General features: G+C 43.5%; 2 protein-coding genes across 4 annotated transcripts in view; one reads left to right on the top strand and one right to left on the bottom strand.

Moving 5' to 3' along the window:
* LOC118096175 (prosaposin) overlaps positions 1-8,933 on the top strand; it is a 39,890-nt gene extending 30,957 nt beyond the window's left edge. The window contains exons 7-14 of the mRNA XM_060275204.1: positions 676-735; positions 2,309-2,473; positions 3,718-3,813; positions 5,091-5,274; positions 5,774-5,955; positions 6,508-6,588; positions 6,838-6,939; positions 7,672-8,933. Of these exons, the coding sequence (XP_060131187.1) occupies positions 676-735; positions 2,309-2,473; positions 3,718-3,813; positions 5,091-5,274; positions 5,774-5,955; positions 6,508-6,588; positions 6,838-6,939; positions 7,672-7,707 (906 nt within the window). The 3' untranslated portion in view covers positions 7,708-8,933. The remainder of the gene's footprint in view (positions 1-675; positions 736-2,308; positions 2,474-3,717; positions 3,814-5,090; positions 5,275-5,773; positions 5,956-6,507; positions 6,589-6,837; positions 6,940-7,671) is intronic.
* A 101-nt stretch (positions 8,934-9,034) lies between these two features.
* The window catches only part of CDH23 (cadherin related 23), a 398,194-nt gene continuing 389,748 nt past the window's right edge, over positions 9,035-17,480 (bottom strand). The window contains exons 62-69 of one of the 3 annotated variants that reach the window (XM_060274909.1): positions 17,025-17,145; positions 16,018-16,097; positions 14,956-14,996; positions 14,378-14,438; positions 13,965-14,094; positions 13,209-13,331; positions 12,711-12,824; positions 9,035-10,397 (exon numbers count right to left, since the gene is read on the bottom strand). In XM_060274909.1, coding sequence (XP_060130892.1) covers positions 10,071-10,397; positions 12,711-12,824; positions 13,209-13,331; positions 13,965-14,094; positions 14,378-14,438; positions 14,956-14,996; positions 16,018-16,097; positions 17,025-17,145 — 997 coding nt within the window. In that variant the 3' untranslated portion in view covers positions 9,035-10,070. Of the gene's footprint in view, positions 10,398-12,710; positions 12,825-13,208; positions 13,332-13,964; positions 14,095-14,377; positions 14,439-14,955; positions 14,997-16,017; positions 16,399-17,024; positions 17,146-17,480 lie in introns of those variants that run through there. The other 2 variants (XM_060274907.1, XM_060274908.1) reach the window with 2 other exon arrangements.

Genomic DNA, 17,480 nt, shown 5'->3' with positions numbered 1-17,480 from the left:
CCAACTTTTCAACACAGCTGCTATTTCTTTATGAAGCATTTTTGTAACGTGGTTTAATTTTGCTTAAACAGGTTTTTCTTTAGAAAAAAAAGTCAGTGGATAGGCTTCTGAAAAACAGACCTTCTTTATATATATATATTCAGGACCTGGGTCTGTCATCTGGAAATCAAAGGCTGGATCTACACAACTATATTTTTTATGTCTTGTTTTAGACATTGTCCCTCAGTCTGTGGTCACAGTTTACCCACCAGGGCTTAGAAATACCTGGTAGCTCATTTAAATCAGGTCATTTCTCATTTAAATCACAAGTCATTTCATATGAATAAGCTTTCTTTGGTGTGACCAGCAGTAGTTTGAAATAAGTCCTCAGTCACAAGAACGAAAGAAGCCAATCAGAAAATGCCCTGCTGAGCTCTGTGCCACTAAGTAAGGTGAGGTGCTGCGTCTTAGGCAACAACTGGTCCTGGCAGTACCTCTCTTGTACTGTTTATCTTTGATCAAGTTTAAAAGGATTGCTCCTACGAGCATTTCAAAATGAAAGGAGGCGTGAGAATTTTGCATGCTCCAGAGATAGCATGGAGTTCTCCAAGCTGGGTGTGGGTGAAATTAATGGATTGATCTTGTTAGTAATTATTGAAGCTGTTTCTCTCTCCCCCCCCCACCTTCCCTCCACAGTGCAAGAAATATGCCTTTGAGTATTCACATGTTTTTGTCCAATTGCTGACACATCTATTGGTAAGTTGATTGAGGCAGACATTTACACTCTAGCCTTTTCCAGGCAGAAAAGCATCATCACTTCAGGGCCAATTTTACGACAGCAAAAGCATTGTAATATCTAAATTCAGGCTTGTAAGATATTCTAGACATGGGATTGATCATTATTTGTATAAGGCATTACATATTGGCATAGGAAAACAAGTATCAGGAGATCTGGGTAAAATTAACATGCATAGTGGGAACAAGGTTTAAAGTCCACAGCCTAGTTTGTCAAAAGCTGTGGGGAGACTAATAGGACAGGATGCTCCACCTTCTGGAGGCCAGATTTGTCCTAGAGGGTTCCAGTTGCTGACCTTTATCCCAAGGCACCAGTGTGACTAGACATTATCATTCAAGCAATGAAGCCATATCCAGAATGGCGAATACTTCATTTCACGTCTTAAGTAGTTTGAGAGCACTCTGCTTTGACTTCTGGGAGTGGGAGACACGCACTGTGCCTTTATGGAAGAATTGCACCTTCTACGGAAGGTGATTTGATAGCATGAATAGGCCCGTGAAAAGCACCTGTTACAGATAAACAGAGTTGTTGGACAAGGAAAGTTTACACAGCTAGTTTTGCAACATGATGCTATCAGGTGGGCGAGTTTATGGATTAGCTAGTTCAGTCTGTAGGATTTACTCTCTGAATTTTTCCCTCATGATTTTAACTACTGGTTTTCTCCCCACTCCCCGCTTCACAATTCGATTGACTTTCTGCTGATCACAGGAGGAGGTACGTGAGAATGTTTTTCATTCCTAGGTCAACCGTTGCTGATAATTTGTGGGTTGGACAATTGAAACCACCTTTGCCTGACAGAAGGGAGCTTGGAGGTTGAGAGGGAGGTTGATCACATCCTGCTTTTAATGCCAACTGGAGAAGTGAAGCTTATAATAATTTTATAAAAATAATTTATTATTTATACCCTGCCCATCTGGCTGGGTTTCCCCAGCCACTCTTAAGGGTGCATACACACCTTTAATTCTAGGATCAATAGAGTCCTTGCTTTTTCTACAGAATGCACTCCACATGCAATCTAGAACTATTGTAGGGTTGCCATGTTTCAAGAAGTAAAAATCCAGACACAAAAAGTTGTTGAGCTTTTTAAAGGAAAGTTTCAAAAACCTGGACATTTTGACGATTTACCAATATTCCTCCTGGATGCTAATTCCGTCACTGAAATCCTGGACATGTCCAGGAAAATCCGGACGTATGGCAACCCAAATATTCCATATTTTTTGCTCCTGAAAAGCACCTCTTGTCAAATTGGTTTCATTCTGAAAATATAAGCTCATTGTAGATTTCCATTTGAAAACAGATCTAGTTGGTCTTGACAAGGGTGTGTGTTTATCCACACTTGCCCAATGATGTTGTGGGTGGGTGCAGACCAGTATCACAATCACAGTTTCCTTCTTCATTCACCTGCAGCATGTGAAGGCATGGGTAACCTTAGCAATGGGAGGGTCTAGTCCAGGTATGATGCAGGATCCCTCCCCCTGTTCCCCTCAAACCACAACCACAACCCTCCTGCAGCTCCGTGTTAATTTATGGTAGCAAGAGAAAACGAGATTTGTTCTCCAATGGAACTTTTTCCTCCCCTTTCAGCAATCAAAGACTGTCTGTGGTGCCTTCTGTGACTCTGCAGAACCCGAGCTTTTTCATGCATTACTGCCAGCTAAACACTTTGATGACCTGTCTACAGTATCAGATTCTGTAGAGGTAAGAGCGAAAGAGCCCCCTCCTGCTCTGCCAGGGGGCAGGCAGAGGCTGAGAGCATTGCAAAATGGGGCAGAGCAGAGTAGCTGCTGAATTTATTTGTGCCTAAAGTCAAATGCAATGAGGATCTGGAGACTCCTGCGTGGCAAACATCAGAGGAATATCAAAGGGCGAAAAATGAGTTTCGATATGAATTTTTAGCAGTGTTAACCTACACATCAACACTAGGGAGATGCTGAATTTTTCCAAAAACAACCTTCATGCAGAATTTTGAAACTCCCTCTGAGGAAAACCAGGAGAATTGCAATCGTTTTTAATAAGATTAGTGTACCTTTTCCAGGGTCTGCACATCCTTAGCAAAAGAGTTAATGCGTGGCCCCTGTCTGGGAGATCCTTTGCATGGGCATTAAATCATAGAATTGGAAGGAACTGCTAGGCTCATTGTCCAACCCCCTGCAATGCATATTCTCATTTACTTCACTGTGACCCATCTCTCTTTGTGACAACCCCCAAAATTTAACTAGCACAATCCAACTTTTAAATTCTATTGATTTCAATGGGAAATATTTAAGCAAATGCTCCCCAGTGAATTCAGGAAAATTTATTTAATTTTAGCTGAGTTGCGCCTATTTTTTTTTTAAGTGGTAGTTGGAAAAATGATGCCTTTTCTGGGGATATTTCTGCATGTTTTGCACCTTTTTTGGTAGAGTTTTTCCCCATTTGCTGCTGCTTTGGCACAATTTGTTTTCCCCCATTTGCTGCTGCTTTTTTTGTTTGTTCCCAAAGTAGTCACATGGAGAATCCTAGCCAACTGGGGATCACTATGTGAACGGGGTGACATCATGAAATTGGGTAGTCAATAATATGTGGCATAATTTCAGTGTAAAAAGAATGCCAGTTGAAAATTTGGACAGTTTCTTCTACATGGCTGATCCCAGCCAGATGAGAACATTCCATGAACTGGACAGTGCCATTGCCTTATGTAGCCAATCAGGTTTGGCTTCATGCCGATGTCACTGAAGGCAAATGAAGTCGATTCAGAATGAAGGCATTGCTTCCTTGAATAGGCAGGGGCTTTTTGCGCACTTTTCCAAAGCAATCACTAAAAAAGGGGGTTTGCTGCATTCCGCAGAAAATGTTATTTCGACTAAGCTTGAGTTAACAATGTTTTAGTATTCTACTGTTGCTTGTCCTTAAAAGTTGTGCTTGATTTTTTCTTCTTCTTGTTCTTTTCTTTAATCTGGCAGAAAACATCAAATGGCAAAAACCCTGAGTTTGCGTGTGGTTTTTGCAAGAAAATAGTAACCCTTGCAGAGGGCATGCTGGAGGAGAATGTCACAGAAGTAAGGCTGAGGAAACCTATTGTCATCTCTCGGGTGGTGGCAGAGGGTTCGGGAGGGGGCTCTCTTTGGAGGTTTTTTCTTCACTTTTGGAGGCCTGCATCACTGCTACTGTGAGGGAAGTTGGGATGTGAGAGCACTGCTTAGTATCGTAGAGTTGGAAGAGACCCCAAAGATCATCTAGTTCAACCTCCTGCAATGCAGGAATCTAAACTCTTGGTTTCCTCATTATGAGAAGTTGAATGAATGTCTCATTTCAAACTTACAGGATGCCTTTCATCAGCACTTGATATGGAAACATGGGTGGGTTTGGAGGTGACTAGTTGAAACATTAGAGGGGCTGCATAGAAGGAGAGGAACAACTGAGGAAACTGCCTGTCTCAGTTTGTCTCTTATTACCAGAAAAGGGAGTTCATGCAGGTACAGCTTTTCTTACTGCACCTGTCAAATGACCTCCTCCTACCCAACACTCAAGAGGACCCCCTATCTTCTTTGCTGTGGTGACTTTCGTTCAGTTACTAAGATCGACAGTAACTTCTCCTCTTGCTTTTCATAGAGGAAAGAAGTAATGGTCATGGACTGGTTCAATGCAGAGGAGTGGGGGGGGGGAGGAACCAGCTGGGGAACCCCCAAGGGAAGAAGGCTCAAAGCCTGGGGATTGGTGGTGGGACAACAATGAGAGAGCAGAGGAAGCAGCCTGGGGGGGGGGGGTGTAGAGAGATGTCAGAAGCTGAAGAGGAACAGGGCTGAGTGAGCAGGGAGAGTCTGTGGCAGAGAAGTCCAGAATCAGAGATAGAAGCTGAAGCAGGAGAGAGGCGGGATGGAGGCCAAGAGGCAGATATATGTCAGGCTGGTAAAGAGGCATGGGGGTCTACGCCTCCTAGTGTGACAAGCTCCCTTCCCACCTGCTATCACAGAACCTGGAGAGGCATGAAGAGGGAAGAGAAGTTAGTTTCACAAAGGCGCCATCTCAGATTGCTTGGGGGAGAAACCCTGGAGAGGAGAGGACTTAGGAAGCTGTGAGGAGGTGGGGACCTTCAGTCCTTACAACTGCCTCATAGGGGCAAGGCCTGCTGAATAAGAGTTGCTGTGCTCATTAGGCCTGGCACTCCTGTGCAGATTCTGTTTTTCTAAGAAAGAGTTAAGTTCACCTGCCCGTTGTGATTTACTGCTGGCTGGCTCACTCCTGCCAGTAATTAACATCTCCTTGCTTGTTAGCACTAACTATAGAATATGTTCCACCTTCCTCCTTAGCATACCTGTCTGCTTTTATGTTTCAGCAAGAAATAGTCCACCAGATGGTAAAAGTCTGCTATATATTGCCTCATGAAGTCCTGGACCAATGCAAAGACTTTGTTGATTCCTATGGAAAGGCTGTTGTCTACATGCTCCTGGATGCAACTAAACCTGAAGCTGTGTGCATCATGATTAAATGTTGCCCCAGAGATACCTCTTTGAGCTTTGGTAGGTAATGGCATTTGCTTGCACTGTCATGTTCTGTGGCCGGGGGGCGGATTGCAATGACCTGCTCCTATATCAACTTGCCTGGTCTTACAAGATTTCTTGTCAGGCTGTCTAACATTCTGAGGTTAGACCAGAGATGTGGCTGTCTTGGGCATGTTACCCCAATGATGATTGAATGCTCTTCCCAAAGACATGTGGCTGCCACCTACCTTCAGCCTTTAGGCACAAGGCACAAAACAATCTTGTTCTCCTGAGCAATGGATGGTGTGTTTCCATCTGCCTTTGCTAGTTTCTGTTTTTATAGTTGGTTTCTCTTTTGTTCTAATTTATATTGCTTCATTACTTCTGTGCTTTTAATGGGTGGTTTTAACTTTTGTTAAGAGCTGCATTCAGGAGGCATTCGGTGTAAAAAGAGGAATAAAAATTTGTAATAAAAAATACTATATATAAAAAAGTAATCTTTCCAGGTTGCTAACTCCCAAGCTTTGTTTCTCCTCAGAGAGGGAAGCTCTGGAAGAAGGATTGAAACCAACCAAACCCAGTGAAGGTGAAGTCTGCCATGTGTGTACGCTCATCGTTACATATGTTGATCAAGAGCTGGAAAAGAATCAAACGCAGGAACAGATTGGAAATATGCTTTCTAAGGGTTGCCAGTTGCTGCCAGAAGCTTTGGTGTATCCCGTAAGTACGCCAAATGGCTATTGTGAAAGGGAGATCAAAGTGTTCTAAAAGGAGAGAGGAGGTCAAGGAGCTGAAGATCTCTGCCTCGTCTTCCTGCCAAAAGTGGTGGGCGTTTTATTGGTTTATCTACATAGAAGCTTCATCCTGCAAGCCAGAAGAAATATTATCTTCTTTAATTACTTCTAGTTTGAAATGCATCTGAAGCAAATGTTGTTCCCGTTCCCCCTTTTTAGAATTGCCAGCAAATTTTCCTCATAGTAAAAAAATTGAAGCAGATACAGAAGTTCCTTCTTGGGCAGAACTTCCAAGTATTTTTTTGACATAGTCATAACCAAAGAGAGCTGCCTGTTTAGGAGTTTTGTAGAAATGAAGATGGCTTAGATAAGACTAATGAGGTTCCTTAGGGAGCATTCCGCCTGTCCTGAGACCCTACGAATTCAGCTTAATCAATTAAATCCAGAAAAGAAAAGATTTAGACCCAGTTGCACTCTTGGGGGGCTGTATCTAGGAGAAAGACTGAGAGCCACTTAACTTGTTTTTTTTTTATTACAGTGTGATCAACTCGTGGTGCAATATGAGCCAGCTGCCGTCCGCCTCCTGGTGCAGGTCATGGAGCCAACCTTTGTGTGTGCTGTAAGTCATGTTCTAAAGTAATTGTTTATTCTTGACCCTGCTGAGGGCCACAGGCAGCCCTAGAGCTACAGGTTTCCCCATCCCTGCTGCAAAGCTACCCTGAGTCTTACTGCCTGCTTTGAGAAGTGGGGAGCAATGTGAAGTTGAAGGAGGCTTTGGGGAACTTAAAAAGGAGTGTGGAGCAGTTAAGGAAGGAGGCAGTCTCTACATAGGTGTAATGGTCCCTTTTTGTACTCTTCTTCCCCACAGAAAATAGGAGCCTGCCCCTCGTCCCACCTTGTGGGCATGGAGGTCTGTGTCCGGGGCCCTAGCTACTGGTGCAAGAACGCAGAGACTGCAGCTCAGTGCCAAGTAAGTAGGGGTGGTGGCGGCAAGAGGTGAATATCAAGCTTTCCAATACAGTGAGATGGAGTTGATAGGTAATTGAGCACAGTTAAAAATAGGAGCACTCTTTACAGCATACAATTCTGGGAATGTGTCCCGAAGACCAAAATCGGAGCAGGTGAAATGACTCTATGGAAGGCGATTGTCTTTGAAATGAAAATCCTCTGTGCTACAGAAGATCTAGGTGCATATTAGTGATGTGGAATATAGGATTGGGGGAGTATGTTTAAATATTGTGTGCACTTGTAGTAAGTAGTTGAAACACACTTACACAGCTCAGATAGGTCAGATTAAATTAACTCGTTCTGCTTCCAAGTGCTTAGAATTTTAACTGTAATGCTCTAAAAACATCTTATGTGTGAATATACTGGCCCTTACCCACCTGTATCTGTGTATATTGATCTAGCAATCCTGTAGTAGGGATATGCATTTGCCTCCTTATCAATGGGGCTGGATGAACACCATTATGCACATCCAGGTATGTAGCTGTATTGGCATTGTCTGTGTGTTCAGAATCTTACAGCATGTGAAGGGCTTCATGTTCCTGATCCCTGTTGTGAGCTTAGTTGGCAGCAAGATGAATAGGAACTCTTAGATACTCTGAAGTGCCTCAGTTTTCCTATATAAGCCCATTTTCTTATGAGTTGTGCTAGGAATGGAGAATGGCCTTCCTTGAGTCTTCCTCTCTTTTCCCCATAGGCCACTGAATACTGCAAGCGCCATATATGGAACTAGAGGAAGCCTTGCCAGTGGAAGAATGTTGGTTGTGGTTTTACTGAATGCACCCTGGAATTTGGCTGGGTGGGAAATGTCTAAATACTGGCAGAACCACACCTTCCTTTCACACTTCTGCAGTGCGGCTGTCTGTTGGGTGGCTATACTGCTGAAAAAGAAAAAAAGCAGGGGAAATGTTTCCTTTGCTTGTGATGCTCTGAATTACCATACATTTAGTTTTACTTTTAGATCCATGGTGGGGAAGTGACATGGGCAGGGAAGAAAAAGGCTGTGGTGGGATTTTATTTGAATAGCTGAGAATTTTGGGAAGACTCGTTTTTTTAAATGGATAAATTGTGTTACGATCATTGCAAAACTGGCTGCTTAAGTTGGCATTTTCAGATTTCCAATACCTTCCTTGTCTAGCTAGCCTTTTAAGGTACAACTATACTATACATTTAAACTGTTAATATTTCATTGCTTTTCTTCAAGAGGTGCTGGGAACAGCCAATTGCACTGTTGGGGCACTTAGTCGACTGTCTATTCTGGCAGCAGCATTGTTTCAAACAAATATATTTCCCAGTCTTGTTATTGGATATGTATCACAATCAGCATGAAAAGCTGATTAAATGGTTAATACAGGACACAAAACAATTTGCATGATCAGAGGTTTGCTTACTCCCTTGCTGGATTGGTGTAGTTAAGTAGACTGAATTTTAGACTAATTGGCACATAAATCCATGGCTGTTACTTACCAATAGGTGGGTTTGAGTGCTGACCTACGAACTAAGTAACAAGTAATTGTAATTTTAATTGTGTTTTCTCTGTACTTCAGGAGTAGTGGCAAGTGCTCAGGATAATATAGAACAGGCAGCATTCACCTTTGCTCTACACCATATGGCATTTATCAAAATGTGTCTAAATATCATTTCCAAAGCCATTGACTCTTGTTGCAGCTTGTAATTAGAGCAACATCTGAGAGCACTAATGGCCATTGAAAGCCATGCAGATGCCATATTTGTTGGTAAGCAAAAGATAAAATTTAACAGGTACGGTGATGCAGAGGTGAATTTGTTGTTGCTTTTGCAAGCCACAATTCCCATGTCTACATAGCTGTTATAAGTAATGAAGCTCCTGTGTTTACCTGTGTGTGAACTGTTCAATATACATGAGAAATTATTCCACTTATTCCAAAAGGACATTATAATGAGCATTTTACCAACATTAAACAATTCTTACAAATTTGACACTGACTGTTGGTTTTTGTGAAGCAAACAAAGTGACCTGTTATAAACCTGAATAATAAAAAGCAGAATGATGTTAAAAGTTAGCTTAATGGGCACAGTTTATTCAAACTGCAGACCTTTCACTGTGTCTGTATTGCATCGTATACACACTTCTGAATAAGAAACACTTAGCATTTTCCTTCTTGATAGTTTTATGGAGAGAGAATGTACATGCTGGTATATAGATGAGCACAATGACCACTCTGATTCCTCAGTGTGTACTTAACCCAAACAAGCACCAAACCCTGTGCCCAAGCTGGGAGGGAAAGATCAAACACAGATTAACTAAATTCATGGATGATGTATTTCTGGTTCCTTTGACAGACCATTCCAAAAACGCTCAACACGTTACTGTTTGAAAAGAAGAAGAAGAAAAAAAGGAGTACACACAAAACACTCTATGTTCAGAACCTCAATATCACTCTTGTTTCTTTTGATGCTGCAGTGTTTTGGTAGGCCAGCAAAATGAACAAATGGCTTCAGTTTCTCCCCACCCCTTGCTTTCTGGAAAGGTGAAAACACAGATAAATGCCAAACATATTTATGGAGCTTCCTGAAGATTATCACACAATTTGCTCTGTGCGAGTTGATGGTCATAGCATCTTAGCTGCAGCTGGTTAGCAGCCGTCTTCTCCAATCATCACAATCCCCATCACCACCACTAGCCTGATGGTGGAAGAATGTATTTGGTGCAACCCAGGACCTGTTGGGAGAGCCTGGTCATCTCCACCAATGGCACACCGTGGTTATTGCAATTCTAGCCTTAAGTCTGTGCCTCAGGGCCTCCCCATTGCTCTTTTCAACACTTTATATTTTAAAAATAAAATTTATAAAGTTATGAGTTTAATGATGTGAGTGCCTGGTAGAAGCAAACAGTCCTGAGAACCTTCACCCCGGGGGTTAGGCTCCCCAAGGCTGCCCTAACAGTTAGCTGTCTTGGTCAGGTTTCTTCTGGAACAGGTGGTGGCCAGGCACAAGTGACCGAGGCCTCTGGATTTTCTTCTGCCCCTCTTGTCCCTTGGTCAGTGCTTTCCTCTGGCAGCAGTCTACGTGGGGCCAGGCTTCCTCGGAGTGCTACACCAGCGATGCCACTTCTAGTCATAACTCTGTGATTTCCAGTGGGCTCTCCATGATCACTTCCCTCATTTTGTGCATAGGGGTGGATTTGGCAGACTCAGTGCGGGCGTTCTTGTCACAGAACGCCCCACCGTCGGCAGTCAGTGTCTCCAAGGAGCGGCCCAGCACCTTCTGGTCATCCTCGGGGAGACTGTTGAGGTCAGAGGTTAGCAGAGTACCTGTACTCCCATGGACCACGTGGATTCCATCAGGTCCCTTGAGCTCAATGGGCTGCTTATGTCGGAAGCGGAGGCTCCCTTGGCTTGGACTCCTTTGCTCCTCGTCGTCGTCCAAGTCGTTCTGGATCAGCTGGAACAAAACCAAAGTTTAAATCAACACACCATAGTGCTCCCCATTGCTTAGGCAGCGCTGTTTTCAGCTGCAGTTACATTCGCTTCCTGAGCTAATCTGGGAACAGGATGAAGGTCCTCCCCCTCTCAACCTAAAGACCCTGATTATATCTAGAATTTGGTTACCCCACTCAAAATTCCTATGTTTGTAACACTCAAGCAGTTGGGTGACCTAGCTGATTCCAATGGAAGGAACCGACATGCACATGGAACCTCATTCTCCATTGAAATGACTGGAAAAGCTTGTTTCAGGCTAGGAAATTCTTTGCATATACTGGTGCTCTCACTCCTGAGAAGAGCCCACTGGTTTAGGGCTTTAAGCCTTCATTGCTGGGGAGTGCACGACTCTTGCCAAGCCCTTACTCTTTGCACTGGAGGAGGAACCCGATGTTGCCTTTGCACAGTCGCGTCTTAAAATCCTAATACGGCAAGGACGGCAGTTTCTGCACAGTGAGATGTCACAGAGTAGATTGAAAGGATGAACTATCATTCTGTTTCCAAAGGGAATTTCCTTCAGGATTGGCTGTTACTTAGATGGGAGCCAGCCTGAGATACCATACATCCCATAAAACCAACAAACCACAAATAGCAGATATTGAATACTCTGTTTCTGTATAATGTTGTGCATTATAGGCTTCTGATTTTAATAAGGTGGGCAAGGAGCTTTGAGGAGGGTCTAACCAATGGGAGAGCAGGAAGAAAGAGGATGGTGAGAAGCCTGAGCTAGCTGGAGAGTATTAAGAACTCCTGGTTCAGGTAGAATAGAAGCAAGGGCAGAAGGAAACCGGATTAGACAAAGATTGCAATCAAGCGCAAAGCATTAACCGGTTCACCACTTCTGTTCACTTGGCTTAACGTACTGGGCAAACAGCAAACAGAGAGATTATAGAAGAGAAACAAAGTGCTCCCTGAAAATTCTTCACTCTCTGGCTACAATCCAGCAAAGTAAACTTTTCCCCAATGTGCTTAAACAAGTAGTTTCTCCCCAGTGTATTGCTGTTTGTTTCATTATAGCCTTCATAAACTGATGTGCAAGGAATGTCCTGTTACTATCCCTCCCCCCCATTCTTCCACAAAATCCTGGTTCAAAACTCTCCTTGCAGCTACAGTTCTTGATGATTAAAGATCATGTCCTCCTATTTTTCACCTCTCTGTTTCATGCCTTCATCCTTTAGAACTTTTTTATTGCACTATCTTCATCCCTCATTGCTGTGAGTCTACGAGCTCCCCTACAAAGTTCCCATTTATTAGAGAATTGCAACTTTCCTTTTGTGAATAACTGATCTAGGGTTTTCTTCTCTTATCTATATATGCCCCTTTTGGAAGTGTGATTACTTCACAGTGGTTGGCAAGGGATTCTAATGCCTAAAGCAGAGGTTTTCAACCTTTTTGAGTCCACGACTCCCTTAACCAACTACATTCTTTCTGTGGCACCCCTGTGGGGTAAGCGGCCCAGTTATGTCACCCCTTGCCTGCAGAGCTGGCAGCCTCTCAACCTTTTTTTGAACACCCTCCCTTGTGGAGTGTTCCTTAAGCCTCCTCTCCTCTCCCGAGTCCTCTGGGCAGCTGCTACTGCCATCCTGTTCTCTGAGCTGACCACCTCCACCCCCCACCCCAGAGAGAGGTGCCTCCCAGGGGCACCATTCACCTGTGGAACTTCTAGCCACAGCTGCTGCAATAAACAGAATATGCAAGCCTTTGGGACACAAGAGGGCATGGGAGGAGGGAGGGAAGGAAAGAGGAACAGAGACCAATGTTGACCGTGGCACCCCTGACCTGATCATTCAAGGCACCCCAGGGTGCCACAGCACACTGGTTGGAAACCAGAGGCCTAAAGAATTAATTAGCACCGCAAAAGCATGCAGTACTGCACTGAGAACATGAATAGACATGCCTAGCATGAGACTTTCAGTGCCCGGGAGGAGTTAGGACACAGAAGTAGCAGCTAATTCAGTGGGACGTGTGCGGGCAGAACAGGCACACTCTTGTGACCTTGCAGAGTTGGCCTGCAACACATCCTCCCTGACCGCTAGCTATGCTGACGGCTGCTGATGGGAGTAACACCTAGAGAGACACAGGTTGCGCAGTCCTGTAGTGGAGAGGGGCTCCTTCTGCCTGTTTCATGGAATTCCTGCACTCTTGTGCTACAAAGGGAAACAGCTATGAGCATCACGCAACAGATACCAAAGGGTACAGTTCTGAAAAGCAAACACTACATCCCAAAGGGCACCACAAGCATTTTCAAGAACTCCCATGCACAAGCAGATTCTACCTCAGAGACTGAGGACTGGTCCCCATGACTGGTGGTGGCTTTATGCACCATCCGCTGAGCAAGCAGTCTCTTCAGTCGCATGTAATCATCCAAGACTACCTTTAAGAGAGAGCCCTGGAAGGAGGGAGGGAATGGGCAACAGGATAAATTACACTCGGGCCCTTTGCCACGTTGTCCCGAAACTTAATCTGTGTAGGGGATCCCCATGAGAAGCTACTCTAAATCCAGATATCCTCTCCATTAAAAATAAAAATAATAATGGCTGAAACATTTACCCTTAAACCTTCTAATAAATCCTCTTGAATCACACCTCGTATAATAATCCTCATTAAAATGGGATTCTTGCCACATAGTGCATTCTGTGTGACTCTCCAAAACAACTGCATTCCAAGATTGGATTGCAGACTAAACATGGTGCTGAGAGCTCTGTCCTCTGGCCAAGTAGTGCCACAAACGTGAACATTTTACTGAACTAAGACTGAGAATAATAGAACATACCTTGATGGGCCCTTCTCGCATGATCTGGCCTAGCTTGGCAATGTTGTCGTATTCCTGAATGGCTGCTCTCAGATAGCGATCTTCTTCGGGTTTGGCAGCCGAAGGCTCTCGGCCAAATGTTCCCTAAAAAGAAGAGGTTTTTAAAATAGCTTTTCTCTCTCTGTGTCTCTCCAGACCTGAAGGAAAATCCATCTGGGAATCTTTTCCAGGAACACTGCTCACTTCCCTAATGCCCCTTGCTAACGTCTGTCTACACAACATGCCCACCTCCCGTTGATCAACTCCCTTTTGCAAAATTTAATTACCAAGCAGGGCATGCACCATGTTGAACAAAATCTCATTAACAATGAACAGCAAGTACATGCTGTATGACTGACTCTAATTTTCCATGAAGTGCACCATCGCAACTAGTCTTAGATTAGGAAGCTCTAAAGTTAATGTAGCAGCTGTTGATTGCTGCTGCTATGCCATTGCTGCGGCCTCTTCCTACTGGGCAACAAAGGTGCAGCTGGATTACTAGGCCTGGACGAGAAAGGAGTTAAGAATAGATAAATGATATATTCTAGCACAAAGGGATGGTGATGACTGACAAATAGTGCCAATTCTAATTTATTCACACAATCAAAATGTGTTCTGTTGCTTCACATGAATTTGAATGCTGAATTTTATGCTGGCACAGGCTACAGGCAAAAATTAGGACGTTGACTATACTGTGGCTTCAACCACAGTAGAGTAAGCAAGCAGATGCTCTCTCACGTGAGTCCTGGCTGGGCTGTTCCACAGGTCTGTTATTTCACTGAGGTTCTCAGGCAGGTCATCCTCATGCTCAGCTTGTGCTGCTAGTTCCAGGTTTCTGCAGAAAGGGTCCAGCCACACAGGGTTGGCTCTAGAAAGGATACAGGATGCCTACAATAAACAACTGCAATGGGAAACCATTCAAGAAAAATCCACCCCTTTGGCCCACATTCTTGTCAATATACTATCTCAGATAACTTTAAGCACTCCTTTTCTTTAAGCTCATGTTTTCAAAGATTGCACTATATACTTCGTAATGTATCATCCACCTTCATAGGTGCCAGAGGCAGGATTGCCTTTAATTAGGCATGGTCAGCATTCGGATAGCCTCTTTTAGCCAGCATTAAACCTTTCAGAAATTGTTGACAACTCACCCATCAAAGGAATATTTATTTGTGTTTGGCATATCCATGATGTCCATGAAACCTCGGTTACCTGAAGAAAGCAATGTGTCAAATTTATCGAGAACCATTCACATCTGTTGACTTTAGAGTTTGACTTGTAAAAAAACGGTTTTTGTTGCCCCTGTGCTTCTACCAGCAACCAGACACACAGAAACGTATCAGCTAAAGTTTTTCCTCACTACTTATCGTCACGTCAAATAAAGTTTCACAGTTTAGCCTTTGTTAGTTTGCTTCTAATACAAGCAGTTTAGTCTAGAATTTATATCCTTTATTTATTTGCATTTTTATGGAGTAGTCAATGGAGTGCAACAGGCTGGCAACACAACATCAATTGTTTTTCAGACTTAATTAATTTCACTTCCAGTTGACTGGAAAAGCAACACTTCACCAGCACCAAAGAGTCAAGGACTGGAAGCAACCCAGGCCAAGCTGCTGGTCTTATTATTCACCGTATGGTGTTATGAGTGATGGCTATCTCATCATATTCTTCAATGTCTATTTCCTTCCCAATGGGCCAGGAAAAAAATGGATCTTCCAAGATCTCCTACCTGTGGAACCGGCCACAATTGCTTTCAGTTTTCTTTTGTGCCTGCAAGACACAAAATAACTAAGGAGAAAGAGCACAAGAATTGTATTGTGAAGTCTGTTCATCATATGTGTAATGTGATTGGCCCTTTAACATCCTCTCACATACTGTTCTGAACCAGTAGAAGACTATTGGTTGAAAACCTTTGCTACTGAGTTCTTTTGCTGAAACTGGGATTCCTCCCTGGTTTCCTCCCCTCAAATCTTGAAGTACCCGTATATTCCGGCGTATAAGACGACTGGGCGTATAAGATGACTGGGCGTATAAGACGACTGGGCATATAAGACAACCCCCAACTTTTCCAGTTAAAATATAGAGTTTGGGATATACTCGTCGTATAAGAAATACAACCCAGCATATAAGACGACCCCCCCCCCCAACTTTTGAGAAGATTTTCCTGGGTTAAAAAGTAGTCTTATATGCAGGAATATACAGTAATTCTCTGTAAACCTAAACATATTTAAATATATTAGAGAGGCTATGTTTTAATCCAGTTCAGTTGTGCTCCTTGAGATATACTAATATACCTAATATTTTAAAATAAACAAAATATTGTTCCACCTCTCAAAGGAAGATTGACACCAGAAAACAGATTTCTCTCCCACTGAACATGCAAAGACCTGTTGCATGTTTCCTCATGCAACTCAGCTTACGGCCCTGATGCAGAAATATTTGAGTATACCAGCCAAATCCCTTATCATGAACTTGGAAGATGAATTCACTTTTGGCAGCAGAGAGTGCAATTCAAAGGTGTCAGACAGCCACAAATCACCAAAAAGGGAAATCCCCTCTCTGCAACCTGGCTGGCAAACTTAGTACACACACTTCATCCCCTTCACCCTCCCACAAGGCTATGTTCTGTGGTGGAAATCTACAGCCATTACTCCTTTTGGAAATCCCTGAATCAGAGGTTCCTCCTCTGCAGTATGCAAGGGTTTGATGTCAGGTCCAAAAGTGCATTGTTATTTTTTGTGGCATCTGAAATACTCTGCCCTACACAGTGCAGGTACTGGGGGCTACTCACGCTGTTCTGTAGTACCAGTTCATGAGGATGAACAACATGGCTGCCAGGAAGAGTAGAATAGCCAGAATAATTATTGCCATCTAGAAATGGTAACAAACAAAACAAAAACAAAACTAACTGTTACAGCAGGGATAAGATGTCTAGGAAATGGCTTGGCTACTGACTCAGTGTAAATTGGGGTACGGGTCTAATGAGGTCTGCCAGATATTCCCATTTGGCCTGCTAGGCCATTCTGCCCAAGCTGCCCATCACCTGATGTCATATATGATTACGAAGAGGCTGGACCAAAAAATAGCTTCTGAAGCACCACCAATCAGCTGTTTGATGGGACTTCAAAGCACAGCACAGAGCTCCCTGTGTGGTGCGCTCTGAAGCCCTGACACCATTGTGAATTCAAGTGATTGACAGGCCCTCACTACCTGATAGACATGGCCTGCAGGGGTAGGGGAGATAAGGATTTGGTCCACCATCGCCCCCCATTGTAAATATTTGCCCTAACAACAAGATATCAATATCTGACTCGGTGATTCCAAACTGCATTCATGCCCAGGTCACAGGGAGAGAATATAAAAGGAAATGAATGGTGAATCCACCATTTAATGGTCACTCTTAATAAAACGATGGCGAAACCCAACATCTCTTTGATACCCACCACTACAGATTCCTGTCATGAAAGCTCCTTTGCATATGGATTTAGGACTTGTACCTGCACTCTTTTCACAAAACAGTTAATATAAGGTTGCCTTATATACACAAGTAAGTCTTTTGTGTGTGTGCTTTTAATAGGAATAAATTCAACAGGTGCATTTTGTATTATCTTGGCAGCTGCATGCTTTTTAAAGAATCATGAACCTTGTTGCAGCAAACGTAAGGAAACAGTTTATGAACGGGCAGTTCCTTTCAATGCAGCCAATTCCGAAGAATGTGGGGGACCTCCCCGCAAAAAAGCCTGAGAGCAGGAAGCAAAGTAAGTTTGAGAGAGGGAAGGACCCCCACCTCCATCTTACCTGCAGTGCCGACATGTCGTCTGGAGCCCTGGCAGTGATTGCTGGTTGCACATCCAAGACATTGTAATTCCGGAAGAGATTCCGCAGCTGCTCCTTATTCTCATCAATCATCTGTATTACTCTAGGAAGAGGGTTAAACCTTTATTTATGGATTCATCTTCCTAGTGTTGAAAACACACTTTTTATAAAGTGTTTATGGCAAGAATGATCAACCCTCACCTCCCAGCTATAATTTCCAATTCAAGAGATTCTGGAAGCAGGAACTCATTCCATTAAATTGCATCAGAAGCGTCATGAAGCCCATCATTCAAATTTTTTTTTTAACATAGTTGGGGGACCTGTCGCCTCCAGCTGTTGATTGACTCCAGCTCCCATCAGCCCCAGCCAGCATGGCCAAGTATGATAGGAATTGTAGTTCAGCATCACCTAGAGGGCTGCAGGTTCCCCATCCCTGCT

Source organism: Zootoca vivipara, chromosome 5 (genome assembly GCF_963506605.1).
Source record: "Zootoca vivipara chromosome 5, rZooViv1.1, whole genome shotgun sequence".
Lineage (NCBI taxonomy): Eukaryota > Metazoa > Chordata > Lepidosauria > Squamata > Lacertidae > Zootoca > Zootoca vivipara.
This window is presented reverse-complemented; position numbering and strand designations above follow the sequence as displayed.